A 27171-nucleotide genomic window follows, 5' to 3' on the forward strand; every position below is an offset into this window, starting at 1 on the left:
GAGAGAGAGAGAGAGAGAGAGAGAGAGAGAGAGAGAGAGAGAGAGAGAGAGACACACACACACTCACACACACACAAAGAGGAATAGCATTGGAGAGGCAGGGCAGCAGGGCAGAGGTGCAGATGAAAAGAGAGCAGAGAAACTACTTCAAGCTCTGATATACAACTACCAGACCTCCAGAATAAAGTAAGTGGATTTCTTTCGGGGAGCTCGCTCACTGATGCGTGGCTGTATGCGTGTGTGTGTGTGTGTGTGGCGTTGGCGTGGAGGTGAGGCAGTCATTTCAGCAATCAAACAAACGGGCGGGGAGTGGAAAGTTTTGAGCTAGATGGATCACGTTCTGGGCAGATAGACTGGAGGACAGATGGTATGAAGGCCTTTTTTTGGTGTGTGTGTGTGAGAGAGAGAGAGTGTGTGAGTGTGTGAGGGGGTTCATGTGAATTCTAGAAGTGGTGTTTCTTTTTCCCCCCCCCTGCTGCGTTCATAATAAGTTTCAGGATAATAAAGCTGTGGGGGAAGCGCCACAAGAAATTTGAAAAGTTTCTCTCGGCGATCAATCCACGTCTTTTCTCAGTCGCACCAGCTTTTCCGTTTTCAAGTGGGATTTCCTCCACGAGGCCGGTAAAGAGATACGCCGGCGGGAAAGCGCCACGACAGACGGAAACCGTCTTGTCGATGTCTTTGCGCTGTACTTCGCTGTGTGCCGTGGGTAAACAATCGGAAAGTCCCGATAATCTGCTGCCAATGGGCTGTTGACTGCTGTGTTAAATCATTCACTGCGGCGCTCCTTGGCGATTACACTTCAAACGCCCATATGTTCTGTTTATCACCACTGTCAGCCAAATTTGCACAAGCCTAATTACATATTTTTCTCTTCCTTGCCCAATTTGCGTGTGCGCCATTTTTTCCTTCTTTCCTTCTCCCAGGATGTGGTGATTTGGGTCAGGCCTGACTGGAATGACAAACCCGGGAGCGGCCGTTATTGTATTGCCGTTACGTGATCCCGTGGCAGACCTTATGCTCGCGTTGCCATGGCTCTCCTCGGGCCCCCGGTATAGCAACCCGAGTTGGTCCAAACACTGTCCCCCTCTGTCTTACGGGCATTCCTGCTCAGCGGACAAAAGCTCCCTCCGGCTCATTCTCGCTGGAAATGAGGTGTCCGCTTCATTTATTTAGAATCAACACATGGTGTGGTCCTAATGAAAGAGCCGAGGAGATTAAACACGGAGGAGATGAGCTTGAGAAACCAGCTTTGGTCCGTAGGAAATCCGAGGCACAATGTGGATTAAGCTGGACGACGGCCAGCGGGGCCAAACTCATAAAAACGTCTTCATTCCGAGGCAGCTCCTGGCATTTTCCTCCCATGATGGTCATTTGGAGGCCTTTAAGAGGACATTTTACACATTCTGCCCTTTCCTCTTGTTAAACGCTCGCCCCCTTCAGATGCCACCACGTGATCTCGCCTATATGTCACGGCCGAGCACAAAGCCGAGTTCACTTCCCCTCTTATGTCCTCGCAAAATGCTTTGATGAGTCTCTCTCTCTCTCTCTCTCTCTCTCTCTCTCTCTCTCTCTCTCTCTCTCTCTCTCTCTCTCTCTCTCTCTCTGGCGGAGTAAGACCCCATAGAATTTGCACGGCGAGGGCCCTGAGAAGATCGCACCGCGGGATGGCAAGGAGGGGAGGGAAGCAGTGTGAAAGGAGCTCAATTCTGGTCTATAGGGCACCACAAGTGAAGAAGGGTGAAGGGGGGGGATGAGGACATACACAAAGATCCTCACATTGAGTGGTGTTGACCCCTCGCATGTGGGATGAACAGAGTGAGTCTGGATGGGGTCTGCAGGGCCTCCAAGGGAAGAATAGAAGGAGGGGAGAGAGGAGGCCCATCAAGGAGTCTCCCTCCTTTAGGAATCATAGGGAGGAAGGACGGGGAGCTAATAATGTGACCCTGAGCTGCGTCCTTTCGGGAGCAGACGTCGCATCCGGCAGCGATGAGCATCTCCCGGTCATGTGAGCGTTCTCATGGCAACGCGAAGCAGAGCGGCTATCTCATTACCGGTGAGAAAATGTTCCCTTGGTCTGCTGCTGGTCTCCATTGTGCACCGGCGCCCATTGACGGGCAGCTAAATGGCTTTTGTGTTGGAATTCTGATGGACGGATGGAGGTTTGTTTACATGCAGCCAGAGTTCAGACGCCTGAGACTGTGTGAACACAGAGAAGTGGAGAGTGAACACATTTGTGCTTCATATTGAGATAAATGTGTCAAATATCACCAACACACTCTGTCCTCTTCCTTTCCTCCTTTTCTTCCTCCACTCTCTATTATCCCTTCTTTCCTCCCTTCTTCCTTTTGCCATGCCTTCCTCCTGTCCTTCTTACTTTACTTCTTCTTTTCTTCTACCACTCTTACTCTCTCCTTCCTATTTTGCTGCTTCCATTACCACTTTCTACCCTTCCTTCCTTCCTTCCTTCCTTCATTCCTTCCTTCCTTATTAACGTCCATCATTTTCTGGACATTTTCCCCTTTTCCTTCTGTCCTTCATACTTTCCTTCACCTTTACCTCTCTCCATTTGTTCATGCTGCCATGCCTTCCTCCCTTACCTTTTTCCAATTTTCACTTCTTTCTTTCCTTCATTTCTTCTTTCAATCTCTTCCTGTTCTCCTCTCTCCTTTCCTGTCTGACCTGAGTGCATGTGTTTTAGTTGGAATACCTGAGTACATTTCACTGCAGATACTCGTTTCCTTCTTGCTTTGGAATAAGACAGATATTACCACTTTTATTTAGTAATTACAAATTCTACTTCTACTTCTGATGAATCTGTGAAACCCTTTGATCACTTTTTGATCCAAATCAAACATTCAAACATGGCTCCAGCCTGCGTCGGGCCACACGGCTAACCGCTCCATGTAGGGTTTGATCCTAGATGAGCTAATGATAACCCACACACATGCAAAGTCAGGTTCACGTACACAGAAAAAAAGAGAGGCATCTGAAGTAAACACACAGCCTAAGCCTGAGCCTGAAGCAGGTTCTAATTCGATTCTGTTTCTTCTGTGCATTTTAGGAAAAATGTTTCTGTCAGTATCAGTATGCAGGACGCACTTGCTCTGCTGTCGGGTTATTATTTCCTCCATAAAGTGATGTGAACAGAGGAGCTATAGCAAATGTCATAAAGGGAGTATGGGTCTTGAGGGTTTGTGTGTGTGTGTGTGTGTATGGCTGTCTGTGTGTGTGTGTGTGTGTGTGTGTGTGTGTGTGTGTGTGTGTGTGAAGCTCGCTCCAGCGTGAGAACCACGGGGGAGCGAGTCGTGTTTGTACTCCTCTAATGAACTGAGGGATGATCTCGTCTCTCGCTCTCTCTCTCTCACGCACCACTGTCACCAGAGAGAGAGCAAAGGGGGGGTGAGAAAGAGAGAGAGCGAGAAAGAGAGGAGGCTGAGAAAAACAAGGCTGGAGGTGGAAAGTAACTGAGTACATTTACTTACTTGTGCTCCTTTTGACCTTTACTCTGTCACACATTGTACCCGACGACACATATTTGATGGCAGATTTACACATTCTCTACTTTCCTTCAATATGTAAACACATGAAAACAAGCAGATTTAGTTGTTTTTTTTGTACTTTCATTCAAAACAGTTGCGAGAAAAACATTTGCATGAATCCATTAATGTAAGTACTTGTTTAATACTCATATGAGTTCTTGGCCTGTGAGTACATTCTAATTTACTCCTGTATACAGAATATTTAATGCCTGACTTGTAATGGTTCTCCCATTGCTGCATTCCTTTTACGCTGCTTTCACCACACTTAGAAACATGGTTATATACATTAGTATTTTATGAGTAATCTTCATGTTAGGAATGATTAACAGGTCTGAACCATTCCTCATCATGACCTTCACCCTCCTCTTCTTCTTCATGAAGCCGCAGAAACAAAAGTGAGCAATATTAATGGCTCACAAAACTTTCTTGGCGTTGCAGAGCGCCGCTAAATGGCTCCGAGCTGAACCCTGAGGGGGCGATTAAGCAAAACGCAGCCAATACGCTGGCAAAGCTCCGCCTAAACACTGTAATCTTTCGGCCCCAATCAATGCGATCTCATTTTATTTAGAGCCACTCTTTGCCTGCTTTGTGGCCAAGAGTGATTTCAATCCTGCCGCCGGAGTTATTAGCAATATTGCAACCATTTGGACAGAGAGAATTAGGCCTGAACTGCATGCGGGTTATGCGAAGGATGAAGGGCGAGGAAGGAGAGGGCGCCATGTGTGGTGGGATTCTCTCAGTGTAAAGCCGTTTCTCCTCAGTGTAAAGTTAAATCCGTCCGTCCGTCCTCTGCTCCAGTCTCGCCGCTGATTGAAGTACTAATGGAAATGTTCTAATGGGGTGAAAAACTTCAGAGTGTTGTTAGCTTTGAAGGGGACACATGTAAGACAGCAGGGAAAAGTCCAGTAAAGCCCTTCAGCCCTGAACTACCTTGTGTTCCCCTCAGTCCTTTACTTCCATAACATGTGGATGCAAATATTTCAGCTCAGCTAGTATCTCAAAACAGGTCCGTAGGAAGATGGGACCTTTGTAAAGCTAAGGTCACGGGGTTTTGAACATTACAGCATTGCAGTGGTTTCAAAAAGTAAGAACACAGAGTATGTGTTCCCTTTAATGTGCTGCGTCAGTTATTCACAGAACAAATTAAGATATTGAACGTTTAAGACGGACTGCTTTCCAAATGTTGGTTTCATTAAGCCAAGCAGCGGTCAACAGACTGTTTCGAAGGGAGAAATAACACCAAAGTAATTTTTTCATACACAGTTTATACAGCCGCAGGCGCCGTCTAATCCTGGGTTAAATCTCAGCAGCTCTTAATACTCCCAGAGTTTCAGAGGCGGAATGTTGCTGTTTCTGCCCTGGGGGGGAAAAAAAGCTGAATTTGGAAACGTAAAGATTCGATCATCCCACTCCCGGGCGGACATATTTTATGCCCACCCAGCAATAGGTGATTATAAAGCTCTCAGGGTGGAGGTGTGTGTGTGTTCAGTCATAGCCAAAGGGACAAAGTGTCCCATCTAGCATAGCTTGTCCCACTAAACATCTAAGCTAAACAGAATTACACCCCTCGAATCCTTAATTGGAGAAAGTTTCTTCCCCATGTCGGCTTCAAGAGAGGGAGGAGCTGTGTGGGATGGAGAGAGAGAGAGAGAGAGAGAGAGAGAGAGAGAGAGAGAGAGAGAGAGAGAGAGAGAGAGAGAGAGAGTGAGTGAGAATCATTAGTCATATCCATTAGTATTCCATCCACAGCTTGTACTGTGAGACAGCCGGTCTGTCCAAACAAACAAGCAGCAGAGAGGGGACGGCTCATTATAATTCACCCCTCTTTTCTCACCCGGAGCTCGCATTCCATCCGTCCGTAAACACCGGGCAAGGGCTCCGGCCGTGCCCTCTGGCTCAGTGGGAGCTTTCGGGATGAGCAGGCTGAGCGGAGCACACGCTGTTCACTACACGACCAGAGCAAGTACAGTACAGCACGGCCTCATGGGAGAGGAACAACACTTGAGTGTAATTTTGAGACACTTGTGGCTATTTCTATTCCCAAATAAAGAATGGTGCTAGTTTCTGATGTGCTGTCATGTCGCAGATTCCATCAACGAAGTTCAAAACTCATTTTAGCTGAATTGTGTGTCAATTTGAAATTTCATGTCTGATTCTTAAAAAGTAGTTGCTCTGCAGTTTCTTCTTGTACGTCTTGCTCAGGGTATCCCTCAGGGTTCAGTTATTGGTCCTCAACTGTTCCCGCCACTGTCAATATTGTCCTTAAATTGACCATTGACCAACTTATTCGACTTCAAGTGACCTTTCTACCGCTTTATTGCTCAAATCCACTTTTCACTCATCGTTCTAAACAAGATCCAGAGACTTTCCCGTCTCACCTATAAATCTGCCACATGAACCTCATCTCCTACTTGTCAAGAGGTGAGAAGAAAAACACCCATCTCCACAGACGCCACCAGGCAAAGCTAGGCACTCCTCATGAAAGCTAGGCACGCCTCGCGATGCAGAATCAAGCCGCTTGTCAGATTTGTGCTATGCTCGTTTTTTGCACACTTTGGGGACTACATGAGGGGTGGAATTGACCTTGACCGCAGCGGGTTGTTTGACACGGGCGAAAGTAAAAGGGGTTGGCAGCAGAGCCAGAAGCTCAGCAGCCACACGGTGGAGTGTTTTCACATTAGGCCTCCACGTCTGCGCTGACTGGGCTAATGCTCTTTGGCAAGTTGAAAGGTCACGTTTCACGCCGAGGGTGCTGAGGCTGTGACCGCTGGCAAGATGCACTTCCCACCTCCCCCATAGACACACACTCACACACTCTCCCCCATCCCCACAGCCAATGCATAGACAATTCCTTTCACTGTTCTGAGTGCATTTTCATTTTGAAGGGAAATTATTGCTTCTGTCAATGCAGCAGAACAGGCTGCAAATTGCAAATTGTGCTGCACGCCGCGCCGACATTCATGGTTTGGTAAACACAGCAGACTGCATTTTTGGAATGTACATAAGCAGAGCAGAGGACTCGAGCGCAGAAAAATCATACGGACGGGAACTGATTCCTGATGATTGCATGACCAGGATGATGGTGAACACGTGAATCTCTGAGCTGGACACTCTTGTATCAGATGACGCGTCGAACAAAACGGCACCCGAAACGTTACCATACTTCCCTTGATCACTCGGTTCAGACCTCTGTGGGGGGTGGGGGGTGGAGGGCAGCGTCTGTTCCCGTGTGAAACAAGGGTATAATTGAAGATTCCTGTCCTCAATTACATCAGCACCTGCTGGAGGTGGGAGTGTCGCTTGCAGAGTGGCAGAAAAACGCCAGCGCGCAGATGCTACGGCACCAGCGTCCCCCCCCCCCCCCCCATACTCTTTAGAAATGGAGATGAAGGTAGGAATGTCTTCAACCACCCACTGCGCTGAACACTCGATGAGTCGCCGTACAGCTTTCATCTTGATTTTTCACGATTTGCTTATGAATTTACACTAAAAGAAACTGAGATATTAAATGTGCAAAAGAAAAGAGCAACTTCCTGTGACCTTAAGTGGCCTTAAATCTTGTAGAGTTAATCAGGAAATGAAAATACTCGATAACAAGTATCTCCAAATAGGGACGTTTTGGTTTTTAGTAACGCTTTGATCTAATGCCTGCGAATGCGTCTGCAGGCAAGCGAGCGTCAGCTGTGGAGCAAACCAGGCCGTGTCAGACGGCATTGAATTCCCATCAGCCCCTGTGCCTGACGTCAGAGGACCTCGGGCGGTAGATCTCTGTGGAGCTGCACGTGTCCTCCTCGGTGACTGCGCTCCACACACCCACTCACACACACACACGCACGCACACACACACACACACACACACACACACACACACACACACACAGCTGGTCACCTCCTGGAAACCGGGGCGCCAATTATTGTCGCTTTCTTTTTTGTTTTGATGGAGGACGTGACACATTAGAAGTTATTTACATGTTCATTAGTTTTTGCTGTTAAGGCAGGCAGGATTTGAGAGGACTCGCTGGGAAAACAGGTGTTCAATTAACTTCCAACCAGCTGGTATTGGAGACTTTTTGAAGCCGGCTCATGCGCTCAAGCTTCGGCTTCGTGACAGACGCGCACACACGCCATTGTCCTCTGTGAAGACATTCCCCGAGCCCAAGATCTGGAAAGAAAGTTTCTCTGTGGACTCTCCACACACAGATTACAGACGAAAGTTTCCCTGCGTCCGTCAGATGGAAGCAACTGTCGGCGTTCTCCTCGTCCCGGTGCGTCTTCTCATGCCAAATGGCCCCAGAGACAATACAATAAAAGTGAAGGATTTGCTTTGGACAAAAGTTGCGTCCTTGACAGATCAGGGGTGTCCAATCTCCCTCTGTCCAGCCCTCTCAGTAAATAACCTTCCCCCTGCCTCTCCTCGATGGCTGGAAATAGGACTGTCACTGGGAAGCGGGATATAGTGCACCTGGCCTGTCGCAAGCTGTGTTTGATTCATTGAGAGCCGCACAGAGCACTGACACTTTCACTGCAAACTGGCGTAAACAAGATAAAAATAGCAGCCCTTTGTGTTTCTAAAGGTTTCTCCAAGAAATGGACGAATTTCCCCTTCATATATCTGAGGCGCAGAGACCTCTTATATACCGACGTCTTCATCCTCCTCATCAATCCAAATCTCACTTTCTCGTCTTTGCACAGTTTATCCTCCTTTGTGACTGGTCAGGATTTACAGCCATTGTAGGAATCAATCAGGGTCATTTAGCTTCAGCATGTGTCATGAAATGGCTCTGATCGTAAACAGAGGGAGGGCGAGTACACAAGATGGCCTGTTTTCATTCAGTGCACGCAGCAGCGGGGGAATAGAAGTGGACTGATGTGTTTTTTTGCAGGTAAAAATTGAAAAGGTAGATCAAGAAATGACAGTAAGAACATTGAAATCAGTGTAATCTGTATGATATGTCTCCCTGTCTTGCTGCTGTTGTTTCTGTGAGACAGACACACAGAGGGTTTAGTCGGTGGATATTTCACGCCAGTTTTACGGAATGGAATATCGGCGGTCTGGGGCGAAGCGCTCCGCCGGCACCAGAAGCCATTTCTGTTTGATCAGCTTCTATCGCATTTGAACACGGGAGGCTGGGGCCAAGTGGAGGTAATTCAACGCCTGCCAGATGAGAGTTTGGTTGGGGGAGATGAGAAGACGCGTCGGCTCACCGAAAGTAATCTATCTGGTTTCTGTGTAGCTGCATAGTGGAATATGAGCCATCACCACAGATGATACCCTTCCTAATATTGCTGACATTTTACATCTACAAAAGGTTGCTTGAAACGCTCCCATCTCTCCCCAAACCCCCTCTAACTCCCTCTCTCTCCTCGCGGGTAGCCTCAGTAGCTTATTCCACCCAGCAGAGGCCGGCATGCAGTCGACGAGGTCATGCGCTTAGCTACGACAGCTAGAGCGGAGAGGGGGCAAGAGGTTGCTCAGTCCTGCCTAAGTAGGAGAGTCGCGGGGAATAAATCAATGGCGCATCTAGCAGAGGAAAGCTGAGACACTTAAGAGTCTGACAGCGAGGTAAAGTTAACATTAAGGCCTCGTCTGTCATTGTTTGAGGTAGAAAAACAGATGGCGGCGTGCAGAAGAAAAGGGCTTGTTCAATATGGTCAGTGAAAGGATGCTGATTGTGGGTGTCTTCAAATGCGGTTGCAGCAGAACGAGTGCAGATGAGAGGTCAAAGCCATTACGGATAGATCATGAGAGCCCTCTGCTGACAGTTAGATCACAAGAAAGCAAGAGCGGCAGCCACACAAACACTCCTGCCTCCGCTGGTTTAGTCGAACATTAGACAGAGAGATAGACTCAACTGAAAAACACATTATTTTCTGTAGTTAAATTATCAAAAATAAGCAGCTTTGTTCTCCAGGAGAAACCCGAGCGAGGAGTTTACTCCCATTCCACACACCCACCTTTTGCCCTGAACGAAATGAAGACTGGATTAAAGCGATCTAAGAGGAGATGTGGGACAGATTACAGATGGCAGAGATAACAGAGTAAGTGCGACGTGACGGGAGCAGAAGTTGCATTTTGTGACCTTTTGGAAATTGAGGCGCTGCGATTTTTACAGCCTATTTTTTCAAACGATGCGGCGAGATCAAAAACGATGGCAAAAACAAACACTGAGATCGTTAGATTACAGGCGCTTATGATACGGTTTGTCTTTCTGCCAGGTGAAGGAGAACAGTAATTAAACTGTTAAGTAAAAGTACAGACGCCACTGTGGACGAGTAAAAAGCGCCGGCTTAAAGGATGAAATGCATTAGCAGTAAAACGTTCTCAAGTGTGGGAAATCCATTTGTTTTGTCTGCAGTGGGATAAATCTTTATGGTCCTTTGGTCCCGCGTAAAGCACAACAGATAAACAACATGCGATGTATTGATATGTAGAGAGCATATAAAGTGTGTGTGTGTGTCTGTGAAGTGTTAAGGAGATTCATAAGATCTTTGTCGTATGTTCCCTCCTCTACTCTGCTGCGGCTTTTTGAGGGAGGAACAAATCCCCGGCAGTGTTTCTTGAGTGGCGACACCTAAAAACTCCCGACGCTCTGCGGGTCGCCCGCCGGGGAGCGAGTGGGTGAATATTAATCAACTGGCTCTTCGAAAGCGGAGATGGAAATCGAACAGAAGGTCTGGATGCGCGGGTACTAATTGCTGGAGAACGCACACCTGCCTCCCATGTTTTGCGGCGCATGTGGTGCATCATCGCTGGGGCATTGACTGGTGTCGTTTGGAAGAAAATTGTCAAAAATGACCGGTGACAATTGACTTGCAATGACTTGCACAGGTGAACGATTAAAAGGACCGAACTCGCTCAGCAGCAGCCATCCCTGAAATTGGACTGTAGGAGGTAACGGCGTGAGTCGAAGGGCTGTAGAGACGGACCATTGTTGTCTCCAAGTCGGTCGGCGTTTTGAGGCCTCCGCTCGTTGCCGGTGAGGCTCTCGGGTGGAAATGTGGACGCGGTCAAGGTTTGTGACGCGGCAAGATTTCTCCTGATGCCCAATTCCAATTTGTGTTAAGTCATTTTGCCAGCTTCATCGCCTTTCTAAGTGTCTCATGTCTGTGAAGTTTTTGGACGGAGTTGAACAAAATTCTGCAATGGAGTTAAAGGCTTCATACAGGAACAGAGAGATTGTAAGGACCAGAATGGAATCCAGACCTACAGACCTCAAAAGGAGCCTGATTATTCAATGAATATACAGTAAGTCAGACTGAATACTGCCGCTGTACCTGAGCTGTGACACTGATGCAGCAAACTCGGCATTAAATCTCTTCCTAGTGTCGGGAGGAGCTGTCAAACACTGTCCCACTATTTGTTTAGAGAAAATGGAATAAAACTCAATCCACCCACGCGTGTTCACTTGTTGTTATTAGACAGTCAAAACTTCTCCCCCCGTCCTCATCTCAGTAAGGAAAGGCGTGTGAGTCGTCAGCGGCAGAATGTGAAGGAAACAGAGAGGAACATTAATAAAAGCTTTTGACAGTTTTCACTCCAATTGCGTTTGTGTATTCATTCTCTCATTTTCTTCTCTGAAATTGCAGACAGCGTAATCACCCTCCAAATCAAATGAAATATCTTCAAGTATGGATTTGCTTGTTGGATTGTCACAAATAACAATACAGACAGGGAGAAAAGAGCATTGAAGTAGATGAAAGAGGTTAAATTAAATTACTTATTGCCAATTTGAAAGGAGACATGATGCCTTTTGTAATCTATAAATCTCACTTTTATGGACTTATTCAGATATCCAGTAAAGCAACACAGGTGCAGCTTGTTTTCACTCAATGCGCCAAGCGGTGCTACAGCAATGACGAGTGGAATTGGATCACAGTGTTTGAATTGAATATGTCTTTGCTGTGACTGGGAACTAAACAACAACTTCTTCTTCGCTAATTCAATATTTCACAAGATTTGAGCATGGTTTCTTTTCTCTGCACGGAGGAATCGAGCATCACTGTGCGAGTCATTTCTCTGTCTCGCACCGGTATCGAGGTAATTGCCGCCGGAAATTGCCATAGATTTGTCCGACCACGTGGGCGTCTTGGCTGCTCTGTGTCTTCTCCCCGTCATCTTGCAAAGAATATCAGACACGACACATCTGAGACAAAAGGGGGCTTTCATCCTGTATACGCACAGAAAACAGACTTCTTTCCTTACTCGGGTTTGGCTGAAATAATCAAAACCAGAATTAAGGCACTCGGGGAGGTCATACCCCCACCAAGCCTGGGTTGTCTGCTAATTATGTCAATTATGTCATGGCTGTGAAACTGCAGCAAACTCCACTAGTTTCAGTTCAGTCGCCTTACGATGGAGACTTGAATGTGCTTTTAGTTTAGTTTAGATTAGCCAAGCCGGCGAGCTTTGAACGCCATCTGCAGCATCACAAACTTCATCAGAGAAAAAGAACAAACACACACACACACACACACACACACACACACACACACACACACACACACACACACTGCCTCGGTGTGGCTTTAATCCCGCTTTTGCTCTGCTGTTGGATTCCGTTGTTATGACCATAATGCAGTGTGTGAGAAGCTGGTGTGGGATTACAGGTAACTGGAGGCTTTATCTTCCTACCAGCAGCTGTGGCCGCAATCCCTCTCCGCCTCGCAGCGTGACGGCGAGTGTGTGCAGGGGGTTGAAATGTTGGCGTGCACGTAGGTTGCAGGGCGGAGGTGAACTGAGGCCAGGAAGGTTTCAATCCAGAAAATAAGCAACGCTGCTACTTTGGTACGAGGTTCTTCTGCTTTCAAATGAGCCCATAGTCTTTAAACGATCAAAGTATGGAAACACAATAGAAATACTGAAGTGTGACGACAGGAGGCGCTGAAGCACGTACTTGAATGTGTTGCATCTCCATCAGAGTGAAACCTGTGATGTGTGTGTGAGCCAGCTGAGCCCCCCTGTGGTGCGGCCATGTGAGAAAAATTCATTCATGCACTTCTCTCCACTTCACTGGTTCAATGCTCATGGACATTTTGTTTCCCTCCAAGTCAACTCTGCACTCTGAGTTTCAAATGTGAACCAAGATGCAAACCTTCACCGGAACGTTCTTCTCCAAATTTAACTGATAAGAAACCTTCACCTGAACGTTCTTCTCCAAATATAACTGATCTGATGACCCCTCTGAGCTGAACGAGGCTTTAGCTGGATCCCGTTTGGCCTCAATTACAACACAATTACATTATATCCACATCGAAACTTGTTGGGGAAAATTTACATAAAACATAAAAAACTAACATACCATTGGCTAACAGCGTAAAACGGTTGTTGTCACTCAGTGTGCACATGAGTGCTGCAGCAAGGGAGACTGGTTTTGCACACTGAGGGATGGCAAACATTTCATACTCGACCCCTAAATGAAGGGGGACGCGGAAATCTGTTAAGTCACGTTAAATCTGTCGACGTAATCATCGATTTCCGTACAAGTGCGACCGAAGTTGTAACCCGGAACAGAGTGATTCACTTCCAGTGCAACTTTCTAACGTGGGCAGGGGACTTGAATATAGCCTGTGAGGACTCTAAGATGAGTCACAGCACACCCTCAGTGACTGACTTTAATGTTCAGCCTACAACCCACAGTACGGAATTACAGCAACGTCACATAGGATAGAGACTGAAGCCGTCTTGCAGTCAGAGTGAAACGTTTAAAAATGACCCTGTGGATTATGTTGAAGCACTTAACTAAAGATCAGCTGGTGAATGAGTTGTGATTGGCAGAAATAGCTGCGACTTTGTTATTTACCTTAATCCACAGCACATGAAGCACATTCTCTCTCTGGAGGAGGCTGTAATTTACGGGCTCCTTAATACGCCATCAATGCATTTCCACTCCAAAAATGTAATTCCGCCGTCTGTTTACAAGCGAAATGAACGCACAAGTGTACGCAGCAATGCTCAAGTGGACGGGAGATACAACTGCAGCGGGCGCATCGCGGTTGAATGAACAACGCAGGAGGGAGAGAGAGAGAGAGAGAGAGAGAGAGAGAGAGAGAGAGAGAGAGAGAGAGAGAGAGAGAGAGAGAGACAGAGACAGAGACACGGACAAGGACACGGACACAGACACAGACACAGACACAGACACAGAGAGACAGAGAGGGAGACAGTGAGAGAGAGAGAGTAGAAGGTTTATCAAAAGGCGGACAAAACTGCCCACGCTGATCTGGTGTACTTTAATGAACAAGTGACTCAAGATGCTTTCAGTGGGCTCCTGAGAGGCACACACACACACACACACACACACACACACACACACACATACACACACACACACACTCACACACACACACAGATATATGTTGTCTATTCAATTGGACAGATACCTCTAAATTGGACCCTTCGGAGAGTAGGCAGAAGAGAAGGAGGTGGTGACTGTTGATACTAACAGTGTGGTGCTCCAGGGAGATGAGCTCTGTTACCGGGCTGTCAGAAGGCAGTACAAAGGTGTGTGTGTGTGTGTGTGTGTGTGTGTGGGGGGGGGGGTCACTGCAGAGGTCCAGCAAGAAAACCAGCTCATTGTGGCAATCAAAAAGGCGTCTGCAAGGAGAGGAAAGAAAGAGGACGAGGAGTGGTGATTAACGGAGCCGACGTAGTTCCCTATTTATGTCCAAACTTAAAGGCTGAAATGTCCTGTATTGTCTCCAAAATGTCTCTTCGGTGAACAATATAGTGAAGATATGCTGTTTGTGTTGTTGGGTGCTGCTTCACAGCTCTGCCCCACTGAATGGAGCCTCTTATTGGAGGACTCTGCCTGTGTGGCCCCCGGCCTCTCAGCACAAAGCCCTCCTCCCTATAAAAACGGGTAAAATCATCGGAAACTGTGCATAGTGTGTGTGGCAGGCAGCGAAGAGACGATAAGAGGCGGCGAATTTGCAAATAAATGAAAAAACGCACAATGCAGCCTCGGCAATTGCTAACGACGACCGTCACGCCGTCCTCATTGCGGCGACATTAAACGTAATATGCTCATATGTGTGCAAATAAAGAAGAATGGGGGTGAAGACGATAGCTGGGATAAGAGGCAGAGTGGGTGTTTGAAGTAATGGAGGCACTCGTGCATAAATCCAGGTCTTCAGTTTCAGCTTTTTTGGCTCTGATGCTTCTCTCCAGGACCATTGTTTGTCATTCTTATTCTCCACACACACACACAAACACACATGCATGCAGTGAAACACACACACTTGTGTGGCACATGCTGTTTTTTGTTCCGGAGCGTGATTCCCTGGAGGTGTCCTCTGGGGTTTGGGGGAGGAGGGGTGGGGGGATGCTCTGAGAGATAGAGGGGACCCTCTCCACACACACATACACACACATACACACACACACACACACACATTTGTACACTCGCGCACACGCACGCACGCACGCACTGTCTGACCTTTACAAAACAAAGTCAGAGAATGTGTGGCTTTTCCCTCTAATCGTCGGCACCTAAACAGGTAAAAACGCCTCAATGAAGTCGTCCCCGCGGCCCCCAAGAATTGAAAATATTCAATAGTGGCCCTCATCAAACCCTGTGGTGTTAATGCTATCTCTCTCTCTTGCTCTTTCTCTCTCTCTTGCTCTCTCTCTTGGGAGTATATACCAGTGTTTATACACACCCACTGTCATCTTTCTGGCTGTTTGGACATGGGTGGTTAACTTTTAGTGAAGTATTGCAAAAGCTGTTCGTGCCCAGTAGGTGGCAGCATGTACCGTAAGTAAAAAAACTATATGTATTCAAATAAGAAAGTAGTAGTCTTGATTTCATTTCACGTCTATTGCTTTTTCTGCCAGGTTGTTTTTGTTTTCCTGCCTGTCATCTGCTGATTTATGCAGGTGCACTGTTTGCTTCACATTACCTTTGGTTTGTTGCTTGCAAAGACATTTCTCTCGCCTGTACGCAAGTCAATACACTCCCAGTTTCATCTGCTGTGGAATCTCTTGCAAAGCTCGTCTTGAGGAAAACCCGCCCTCCATAAATCCTTTCAGTACGTGTGAGCCGCTCTACCCCCTCCTCCGAATCACAACGCAGAGACGGGAAAAGTCATTCTGAAGTGGATTCCTCTGCTTGACATCTCCCAAGGACACAGTGAGGGGAAAGAAACACACAACTGAGTGAACAAACAGTAAACAATACAGAAAAATCTATCGATATATAGCCAGTATACAACACAACTAGTCCAAATTATCTCTTTATTAATATTGCCAATAAAGGTTCTAGTACTAGTACCACTTTATACTGTATGTCTGAGAAAAAGTTCAACACAATAATCAAAGAATGAAAGAGCTCGACCTTTTCCTACATTTAATCTCCTTTATTTGCTTCGGTCGGTTTCATGTCGCATTAAAGAATGCGCGCACCAAACTAATATACGTTTATTGTCGCAAAATCTCATCTCATCTCATTTATTTTTCATTTATTTATTTCCCAAAATGTTTCATTGCGTTGTGATGTTATTGCTCCTTTAACAAAGTAACGACCAGAAATCGTATGAAAGTCTGCACAGTCGTCTACATGAGTCGCTCATGTTTCCTCAGGGATCTCTGAGATCCGACCATGCTCACATTCTAAACGCCGGATCACCTTAACACTACTGCTGTCGGCCATTAATAAGTAAAGACACACGTGTTGTACTGTAACAATCTACATGATTCAGTGGCCTTTAATCTGCTTGACTGATTCCCATATTTACACGCTGCGATGCCTATCGAGGACCTTGTGATGTATGCATGGGGTTTATGCAGTATGGCAGGATTGGCAGGAAGGTCTGATGTTCTTTATGTGCCATGTCTACTAAACAGTTGAGCTTTTAACACTTTTTGCTTTTATGTGGCTTAAATGTGTCGTTTAAAGAACAGCGGGATGCTCGCAAGTCCTGGAGTCAGAGAGAGCTTGTGAGCACTCGCTGGTAAAAAACCTTCTCCTCTCCTCCGAGGCTATAGAACGATTTTCAAACATGTATAATTCAAATGCGGCTCACTGATAGTAAAAGCTTGTCCTATGATAATATTTGTTTTAATCATTAACACACCACCGCGGGGGGGCTGCTGCCTAATTACATGCTGCCCGTATGTATTTAAGTGACTTTCCTTAGTAAAAATTACATTTTTGGAGCAGCTAATGGCTTAAATTAAAGGCACCAAAATCCTTTCTTCCCGCGATAATGGTGGAAATCTTTTTCGCTCAGCGAATACGGCTAATAACCCAAAGTGATTCCCCCTTTTCCAGGGCCTTATAATTGATTCATTAAACAGCACTCTCCTTTATTCCTGCAGGATCGACTCCCCCTGCCTTTGTATCCAAGGCAAGCAAAAGGATCTGATAGCGTAAATAGACTCTCCTTTATGCACTGGGCTGGCATTACGTCAGCCCTAATGAGAGAGAGAGGGAGAGAGAGAGGGAGGAAAAAGAGTAATGTGGAACATTTTGCATCTGGTGTGTGTCTGATGTGTGTCTGCCAAAGCACACGCACACACACACACACACACACACACACACACACACACACACACACAGGGGGTCAGTGTGGGTGCATCGATTTGCGGCCAGTATCGGCTTTCCCGTGACGTTTTCCCTTCACCGCTAACCTGCAGCTGCGTCTGGATCAATGTGGCAAATGGAGGATTTGATCAGACTTATTCTCGTCGGCTCATGGGCCCATTGACAGCTCGATGTTTATGATGTTTCCACTGGAAAGACACCGTGGGATTCGAGGCTCGCAAATACACGCAGTTCTCCTGGTCACAAAACTCAAAGGAATGAATGGATGAAACCCAGTCATCAGCTTTAAAGGGTAGCATGTACTGTACTTGCACCTGGATGAGGATAAGGAAAAAATGAAAATGCTCTGTCAATACCTCAGCCAAGGAGGTCCCGTTTCGTTTCGTTTTTGTGTGTGAGTATCGCTGAGTGAGTCAAGGAACATTTGTAGATCTTGAGGCAGTTTGCAGTTTTAAAATGATCACATCATTAGGCCGCAGACCAACATTCAGACTGCCTGTTCTGTGTTAACACTTGGTTACCAGTAGATCATAGCAGAGACTAAGCCGGTGTTCGAACCAAAACAAGACCTGGATCTGGAACAGACCTGTATGACCTCTTAAACTGAACGACAAGAAAGGTTAAACTTGTGTCTGACTGCTTGACACTCATAGGGTAAAACATTTCTACATCCATTAGCTTAGCTTCCCCCTCACAGGAAAATGCCCTCCTGAATCCCCTGCAGTGTTGGGTACCACCTCTTTGTGGCCTACAACCACAGATGACTCACTCGTCTACTCCTCTCTTGACAATCCTAACCTGTCTGACATAAAATCGCACCGCTTTAATCATTCTAATGGGGCTTGAGTCACAAGAATGAGCTAGTGAGTCGTGATCATGTCACCAGGGAGGCGCTGGAACTTGGCAGGAGGTTATTTTCATTATAAGCTCATTCTGCAAGTGTAGAGTTTGAGATGTGGAGTGTCCAAGAGAGGCAAAGATACAGAAAAGAGAGTGGGAGAGAATCCTCGGCTTCTTATCAAATCGCTACACAAGCAGCCCTGTCAAACACCGCTTCAATCCAACCGGTCATGCATTATGGCCACTGCAATGCTTCCGGACACGGGAGCGTCAGGGTTTCGAGAAAGACTTCCATTTAATTTGTCTACTGCTGCAATTCCCGGCGTACAGCCAAAGCACTTAATTCAGTTTAATTCCCAGACTTCTTTAACTTAGAGCTCATTCAAAGTCATAAACCCCAGCCTCATTTACGTACCGAGAACCCATCACGTTCTGTGTGAGGAAGAGGCTTTGTTATCTTCTAAAAAGGGCCACGATGCCTCTTCCAGGGGAACGATCCGTATCTGGACAGTCAAGGAGTTTTCCCGTCTGAAGCTCTCATTCTTTGCATTTCTTACGCTCTGAGTGCAAAGTTTCCTTTTCTTCTTCGTGGTGATGGAGATGAGGAGCGGAGAATCTCAAAAAGACTCCACATGAAAAAGCAGGGGGATCCAGTCTGAAGTATTTAATCAAAACAGGGTTTGTCTGCCGCTGCGGTAAAAAATATGAATTCAGTCTTTTGAGGCTTTCAGATGAATGTCCTTGGCAGAGCGTGGCTGCTCATGTAAGGATAATTGCAACTTTCCAATAAGTGCCAGAAGGTATTCAATCACCGATAACAATAACATCTTATAATTAAATATAAAGTGAGAATATGAGATTTAGATTTACAAGACTGTTACCATCTTCTTCTACATCATAAAACTCACTAAAGTGAGTCTGAAATCAGCGAAATAAAAAGTTGTGAAATTCATTACACAACGGGACAGAGAAATGGTGCCAGCTCGTGATTAATTAAAAATGAATAACGGATATTATTTCCCTGCCAGGCTTCAACCTTTCCTTTCTGCACGAATTCCAGCACAGAGCAGCGTAGTTTTCCTGGCATAACACACTCTGTGATTGCTGTCTCTGCTCTCAGACGGCTCTGTGTACTTTAGGATTTCCCCAAAGAAGATAAAGACAGAAAGGAGAAGCTCAGGAGTGAGTTTGGTGCCTCTCGGTGCGGTGAAGCCAGACTGATCCCAAACCAGGTGCAAGATGAAACCGTGGAAGAAATTCGCGAAAGCTGAAGGTCTCATTCTCAGACAGACAGATGGTTGCAGGCTCATGGAACCTTAACGTGTGTCTGGCGCCCCCCAGCTACAGTTACCAGTTAAACCAATCTGACAGACACTGTATTGAAATTCAATATTGAATTGCTGTAAATAACTAAAGGGCCTGTAGAAACATTCAATAACTAATCCACGGTTGCAATGATGAAGATACTGTATCTGTAATGGGAGCAGAGATAGAAACAGAAAAATAGCAATGTTGTGATGGGTATTTCTTTCTTTTCCAAGCCAAAATATTGTTGGAACAAAACAAATGTTGCTTTGGAGGTGTGTGTGTGATGAGTGTTCGTCTGCAAGTTTTATTACAGTTTGAGACAAACACACATCCAGCCGAGGATTGGAAAGAGAAAACAAGTATCGGATTCCCAGCATCCTCGACAGGCCAGACTCCAACACAAGCAAGACAGCAAGACCTGTTGTGTGAGCAATGAACGATTCAACATCTAAAAGAAATGAGTTTAAGTTCTCCAGTTTTCAGGCAGTGAGGTCGTAGGGAAGGAACAAAATCAAATCATGTGTGGCAAATGCAATTTACCTGTGACGAGATTCCACCGTGATTGACAGTAAATATGTCCATGAGTGACAGCACAGTGCAGACAATCAAAGCGCTGCCACTAGAATCCAGCACAGTGGAAATGACAAAAGAGATGAAAATACCGGGGGAGGTTAAACTGTGCGATGGGACTTTCTCGCTTTCTCTCTCCCCACGAAGGCTCGCTGATACGCAGATTTACCAAACATGACTTGTAGAAATTTGCACTAACGAGTGTCTGCTCTCTCTCCTTCAGAATGCACGGGCAGAAGCGGTGGATGCAGGTGGCCGCCATGGCGCTCCTGGTGCTAACAGTGATGGCGGCAGAAGCAGGAAAGCCGGAAAAACAAGGTGAATGTGCTGTTGGTTAACGATTGCTGGTTTTTACGTTTGTGTTCAGGTGTGGCTTAAACAAAATCACGGTTCATGCCATTCCATCGCAGGTAAGAAGGAGCGTAAGTCAGACTGCGGGGAGTGGCAGTGGAGCGTGTGCGTGGCCAACGAAGGAGACTGTGGCCTGGGCACCAGGGAGGGAACACGCACCGGCACCGACTGCAAGCAGACCATCAAGACCCAGCGCTGCAAGATACCCTGCAACTGGAAGAAGAAGTTTGGAGGTGAGACAACAACTGCTAAGACACAATGAATCAAGATCTTATAGTAAACACAGTGTACATTTTAGGCTGGTTACATGTGTAGGAGACACAGAGCGTCATTAGCAGCCCACCAACGTCTCCTTTTAGCTCTTTTCTGGTAAAAATATATGGATCTTATACTGTTAGATGCTTCACTTCCTTCACCACACAGCAATTAACTCTGACGGTCGTTAACGACTGCTTCTACAGCTGGAGACAGCTGGGAACAGTTGATAAGAGCGACTTAGTGTGCTGTGAAACCAAAACACCGAACTAAAAGAGACTATAAGGGCGATGCTACGAAATCACAACATCAGCATGTCTAACTGATAACATCAACATAGCCTCCGTACACTTTGGGTTCATTAACGCATGTTTAAACAATCGATGATCATGATCTGGCTGTGGAAATGGTGGTCACATCCTTACAATAGGGATGAATTGCCTAATAAGAGGTAGGACGGAAACGTCTTGCAAAAACGCTGAAATGACAAATGTGGAAAGACGGTAATTCTCCCAGTGAGGCCCATTTGCAGCCACTGCAGTGAGCCAGCGGTCACTAGTGATCATCACAATGCACAACTTAATCCTGTTAGCTGTGTGGAGCCCAAGTTTTGCAGTGATATTAATAATTTAAGCCTCTCTGGCCTCATCGCCTCAGGTGAGAGTTTGGATTTATGGGTTTCAGAGAAGAAAAGGGACGAAATATATGCTTGTATTCTGCTGGGGACTAACCAATCCCCTTGTTGTTGGGGAGGAAGTATTTTTTGTCCAATATTTTTGCAAGTACATTATGCATACTCATCCAGCTTGAGGAACCACGACCAGACCCCACCGACTGACAGGCGGTCACTGTGCGTTCAAGGAAAAACAAAAATTTGGCGAGGACAGCTTCGCTATAAAATGCAGCACAAGCAAGCTAAGGGAGTACGTGCAGCGTCCTTGTTTCCACGATTGCAAAATAGATATCGAGGAGACAAAACGTTACTCAGGCAGATATTGTAGCCACTGGAAAGAGAATTGCTTCAGATTCCTTCTACGGGATTATAAGGATGTGGAAAAGTCCGATTAGGCACAGAATTCTTCATCAGACAGGTGGAACATGCGGGCGAATGTTCTCGCACTGTTTCCAGCCTCCATGTACAGCATGTGACACCTTAAAGAGGATGTGGGTGGCCTGCTAAATTCCCATCGGCCAGCGTGGAAGCTTTCTCTCACGGGTAAATTATAGGTACGGAGGCGTTCGCTTTTAGAATCGGGATGTTTGGGAAGCCTCTGCCCGATTCTGTGCAACAATGGCGCTGTCACTCCCTCTCTCCGTTTCCCCCCCCCCCCGCCTTCCTTTGACGAGCTCCCTGGCCGCAAAATGAGGTTAGGAGATAGTAACACTCGCACATATGTATCCACAGTGTTCTCCAGCCAGGCTCTTTTATCCCGTGTTGCCAGGTTTAAGACGGTGGTTAAACTCCATATCAAACCAGAGCACATACAGTATAAATTTAATTCACAGGTTGCTGAAAAGCTTTGGCCGCCGCTCTGCTGAGATCATATCTGTGTGAGGCTTTCAGGGCGAGCAACAGCCAGGCTGTTTCTATTACAGTCATCTGTCAGAGGGATGCATCATATAGGAAATGTACAATAAAACCTTGCAAAGCGCTATCTGCCCACGTTTGCAGGACGCTGTATATGTTTTATGTATTTGTCCAGGGCGTAAAATAAGAGCGGGCAAACTTTAAACGAGCTATTATTAATCACAGGATTTATTCCACTGGCGCTCGCTCGGTGCCAATGGCAGGCGGTTTCCATTGATAAGAGGCGGATAATAGGAGAGTAAATTAAAAAGCTCTTATGAAACTGGGTGACTCACGACTGTTTTCTTCTTCTTCTTCCCCTTCCATCGATCTGCAGCGTTTTAATAAAAACAAAACGCTGCACTCCGCCGCGTCATTTCGCCCACTTTTCTGCTCCGTTGGCCCCCGGCTTCGTTAAACAAAAAACGTCTAATTAAAGCGTCCAATTCATTTCGATGTTGCGCTCCCATTGCGGCTGTGATTGTAATTATTTTCCTTTTTTTCTTGCTTCTGCTGCAGGGGAATGCAAGTACGAATTCCAGGCGTGGGGGGAGTGCGACCTGGCAACGGGCAAGAAGAACAGGACGGGCGTTCTGAAGAGGGCACTCATGGACGCCACCTGCGCCACCACGGTCACAGCCACCAAGCCCTGCGGGAAAATCCCCAAGACCAAGCTGCAAGGTGAGCCGAGAGGGCAAATCTCCATGACGACAGTGACCTCCCACGTCATCTCAAGAGAGAGGATGCGCAGTGCGTTTACTAGACGTAGAAGCAATTTGAGCACTGGTAACTGAAAGCGTTTACGTATTCACGCTGCATCGCATTGGTACTTTGGTTTGGCTGGAACTTTAAAGCCCCAGAAGCAAAGGGTTACATGAACAGGGAAATATGAAATGAGTGGGTTTGTTTAATTAATGATAGCTGAAGGGGTGTTTGCTTTACTCGGGTGCCAGTTCTCTGCTGTGTCTCTCCAGCTGAGGCACAGATCCTCCTCCTGACAAGAAACTTTTGCTGGAAATAAACACGCAAACAATCTGAGGGGGACGATGATGAATGTAGCCGTCAAAAGCACAACAACTGGAGTTTGGAATAGGGAATTCATCTTTCTATTTGTATCTTTATTTATCAGTTCAGCTTTTTGTGTCTGACTGATTAGGCGTGCTCGGCTTTAATGGAAATCCACAATCTTAAGTGTTCATGGAGCGAAAACACAGGTGAAAAGGTTAACTGGCTATTCAGCTGTAATTGCGTCTTTGATCGTTTGACGTCATTAAAATCAGCGAGCTTCTTCCTCCACATACCTCCTGCTTTCTGTTTTAAATGAGCAGCATTCAAAACAAATGAGAGCTGAACGATTCAAAGGCCCACGACCTGGTGAATGAAAGTCAAATATCTCCACAATATGATCCAACTGGTGCACCTGAAATTGCCCTCAGTGTGCAAAATGGTGCTGGAGCAGTAGAGGACCAATGTGTTTCTGCCCTGTTAATTTTGCCAACAAAGATGTCATTGATCCAGCGTGAAAGTCCCATTGTCTCAACAGGATTAAAGCCAGGGCAGAATTACCTCCCGTGGTCGTAAACCGTGTCCTTATCATGCACGGCAGATGAGTCGCACACACCCAGACGTTTGCATAACCACGCTATCGTCTGATCAAACAACCTCAGTCAGATAAAGCCTCAAATCACACAGATAAGACTGTGTCAGCACTCTCCAAACACATCCCCGCCAGCAGCTTTACTACCGCGCATCTGCGGCTGAGCGGCTGCCAACTGTAACGCCTGTCTGCCGCTCTGTTTGACTTGAGATCTAGGTGCCAAACTATATTTGACTTTCAAAGGAGGAATCTGCTCAAATGTTGAGTGTGCAGTCCATCATTAATGCATCCACAGCAGGCTCAGCGTTACTCCTCACTTCCCTCTGTGCTTCTGAGCTGATACTACAGTGCAGGGCGCCACTGGGAGCATCTATAGGTTTGTTTTGAACAGTATGTGTGTTTTCAAAAGGTGTTGGGTATATAGCAGTATATGTAGAGCGAGAGAGAGAGAGAGAGAGAGAGAGAGAGAGAGGGAGAGAGAGAGAGAGAGAGAGAGAGAGAGAGAGAGAGAGAGAGAGAGAGAGGGAGAGAGAGAGGGAGAGAGGGAGAGAGAGAGAGAGAGAGAGAGGGGGGGACAGCAAACAAGGTCAAGGTCATTTAAATGATGTATGACATAAAACAGAAAACTAAACCAGGTAACTTAACATCAAGTAAGTGAATGATAATACTAATTACTCAAAAGATAGAAAAGAATCATATAGGACAGTTGCCTGTTACCCCAAAGTGTGATATTTATGTACAGAAAATGTCCCAGCATGCAAATATTTGCACACACTTTGAGGATGTAGACATGCAAGTTAATACCAGCGACGCGTTTGTGTCAAGCAGCGCTGTGTAGTACCTGTATCGCTTCTGATGAAGGCCGCATGTGAGGAAGAGGCGCGAGAGCTGAAGGCCAAAGGATGAAGGGAGACCCGCTATCTGAGTCAGGAGTGATTCCCCATGTCTGCCATTTGCAAGATAAGCCCAGGGAAGCAGATGGGTGACTGGGAAAGACGCCTGTGTGTGCGTGTTTATGTGCGTGTTTATGTGCATGTTGTGGGATGGCACTGATACAGTCCCCAGCAGCGGGATGAGAGGGTTTATAAGAAAACAGAAAAATGTTTTGGCTCCGGAGTGATGAAGATGGAGGGAGAGGAGAGCCTAGATCTGCTCTGCTCGGTCAAATCTGCAATTCTGAGCAGGTGCCTGGGTTTGGATGGAGATGCGGCGTCTGTCATTTGCAGATTTACGCTTAGAGCTTCGTCAGGAGAGTCGGTCGGCGACTCTGCTGAGCCGCACGAAACAAAACCCTTTCAGAAACAAGCAAAACATTCCGTCGTCTGATGCAATTGTCGAGAGAAAAAGAAAAAGATTGTCAATGACGGTTTTTGGAGCTATTTGGCATTCACTTAGCAGGTCTGTTAGTGTTTGAATGGACCCTTATTCATCTGTGGAACATGATGTTATACTGTAAATATGTTATATCTCAGTGTGTTTCCTATGACCTTTGACCCTGAACTGTTCACATGGGCTTCACCTTACTGATCTTGTGGCTCTGTCGTCGCTATTTGAAAGCAACGTTGTGAAGTCTTTGTGTGCCTGTAGAAGTCGCTGACCAACATGAAGTAACCCGTGTGATGTCATAGGGGTCAGTTCAACAGCCCCAAAAGCCCTGATACAACTGATTTCACTCTCTGTACAGTCGTGACTGTGACAGGTAAAGTTTGTGCCGTGTGCCTTTGACTTTATTCAGTTCACCTTAGAGGAAAACGTTCTCTCTTTCTGTCTTGAGTTCTGTTTTTTTGCAGTTTGTGTGAAGGAGTGACAGTGTATACCTGTCCCCCCCCCCCAACTTCACCATCTCTGCTGCTGGAACACACGGGGGAGTGTTTGGGTGCCAGATTTGATTTAAATTCACAAAAGGCTTCACACAGACGAGACTGCCACCATAGAACTTGTTTTGCAGGCATTTTAGTTTTTCTGCCTCGTGGCTGGACGGGCAGGTATTGTTGTGTTGAACAAAAGAAAGCGGCGAGCGCATTCAACACGTCTGGGCAAGAGGAAGCAGCGGCGGCACGACGATGTTGAGTTCATGTCAGAGAGATGCAAAGCGGAGGAAGAGAGCGACGTTGTGTAATGTGCAAATACAGCAGGAAGTATAGACATAGAGAGACAGAGAGAGATGGGACTCTCTCTGTCTTTCGCTCTGTCTCTCTCTCCCCGGGGAGACAAATGTGTTGACAAAGCCTCAAGCAAATAAAAAACGAGCGAACGAGTGGGACGGAAGAGCAATTTCTGCATTTGCATGGACAAGAGAGTTCCCACGTCTGAAGATTCCCCTTGGCTATGGGAGTTCGGAGTTTGGCTTTGTAAGAAGACGTTCCTCAAGCGAGTGTGCTCAGAATGCTAGGAGGAGAGTTGCTCATAGCTGCCAGCTGGAGGCGCTGTTTCAAAATAATGACATAATGTGAAAATGTATTAATTAAGATTTGATCAAAATGTCCCTGCTTCAGAAAGAACCAATTTCCATTATGACAGCATCTGAAATACATAATTAACTCAAGGGAGTGTATGGTTTTCTACTTTTCTACTTGTTTTTAATCTTGAGAAATAAGGGAACACTTTTAGAAAAGGAAAGAATTGTAGAAGACTCATAAATTGTCGGAAATTCTTCAGTTCTGCCTTTTTTTGCAGTCTAGTAGCTTTTGCAGCTTTTTTGTGGCAGATCATTAGATGTTTAAAACTACAAAAACAGCGTGAGACAGCAGGGAGCCTTCTCTGTGTATAAAGGAGCACATAATCCTGTCGTTGACTGCGTAAATCTCTAAATTTGGAGTTATTTTGCTTGGCAGAAGAGGGAAAGTATGAATCAAAACCTGCACGCTTGATATGTTCAAAGTAACCAAACTATCTTGGGTCTTTACCTCTTTGTTTGTCTTCCAGACTCAAAGAAGCAGAAGAAGGAGGGCAAGAAGCGAGAGCGCACCCCGATGGACTAACGCCGTCGTTTGTGGAGGAGGAGAGAAGGGGGGGAGGGGCGGACGGGCAAGAGCACCGCCCCTTTTGAGCCCTGCCACTCCTCGTGCCGTCCCCGCCGTCCCCGTAGCCCGACGTTAGGACAGAACCAGCGGGAATCCGACTTGTAGTTTTACTCCGTCCTCTCTGTAGAAATGTGTATGCCTGTGATAGGAGACGTAACAACCCCCAGTGGTACAAGTAATGAATATGGAATATAAAGACTTGTTTATTAGTGTCCTTACCTAATGATGTGATTTTAGGATTATGTTTCTGAAGAGCAAATTGGATAGGATTTGTCTTAGCCTAACACTTATTTGCTCCGTGTCCTGACTTAATGAACCGGTTTGCTCGACACGAAGCCGACAATGTCTTTGCTTAATTAATGTGAAAGAAAAAAAAATCATAAAATAGCTCAAATAAACGTTTTTCCTTCTTTTTACCGTCAAAGGCTAAGTGTTATGCGAAGGCTGCATGAGAATATGTGAAAACTGTAAGTGGTTGTTGGTTAAAATCCCTCCTGCTGCTCTGCTGTACCTCATTTTATACCCACAGGTCCCGGCTGTGTAAACATTTAAGTCGTCGCTGTTGTAGTTTCCACTTAAC

General features: G+C 46.2%; 1 protein-coding gene across 1 annotated transcript; it reads left to right on the forward strand.

The window, feature by feature from the left end:
- Nucleotides 1-27171, forward strand: ptn (pleiotrophin). Its single transcript, XM_076150371.1, has 5 exons — nt 1-186; nt 20022-20116; nt 20209-20382; nt 22491-22652; nt 26494-27171. Exons 2-5 carry the CDS (start codon nt 20023-20025, stop codon nt 26547-26549), a joined length of 486 nt encoding a protein of 161 aa, XP_076006486.1. The 5' UTR covers nt 1-186; nt 20022; the 3' UTR covers nt 26550-27171.

The sequence above is a fragment of the Genypterus blacodes genome, unplaced genomic scaffold (genome assembly GCF_046128005.1).
Source record: "Genypterus blacodes isolate CSIRO-AG114 ecotype Tasmania unplaced genomic scaffold, CSIRO-AGI_Gbla_v1 ptg000007l_1, whole genome shotgun sequence".
Classification (NCBI taxonomy): Eukaryota; Metazoa; Chordata; class Actinopteri; order Ophidiiformes; family Ophidiidae; genus Genypterus; species Genypterus blacodes.

Bases quoted from the DNA above. Each gene is read 5' to 3' on its own strand.
- ptn (XM_076150371.1), top strand. From the start codon at position 20,023: ATGCACGGGCAGAAGCGGTGGATGCAGGTGGCCGCCATGGCGCTCCTG. The intron at 20,383-22,490 runs GTGAGACAACAA...CTTCTGCTGCAG, and splicing joins CTGGAAGAAGAAGTTTGGAG to GGGAATGCAAGTACGAATTC. The intron at 22,653-26,493 runs GTGAGCCGAGAG...TTTGTCTTCCAG, and splicing joins CCCCAAGACCAAGCTGCAAG to ACTCAAAGAAGCAGAAGAAG.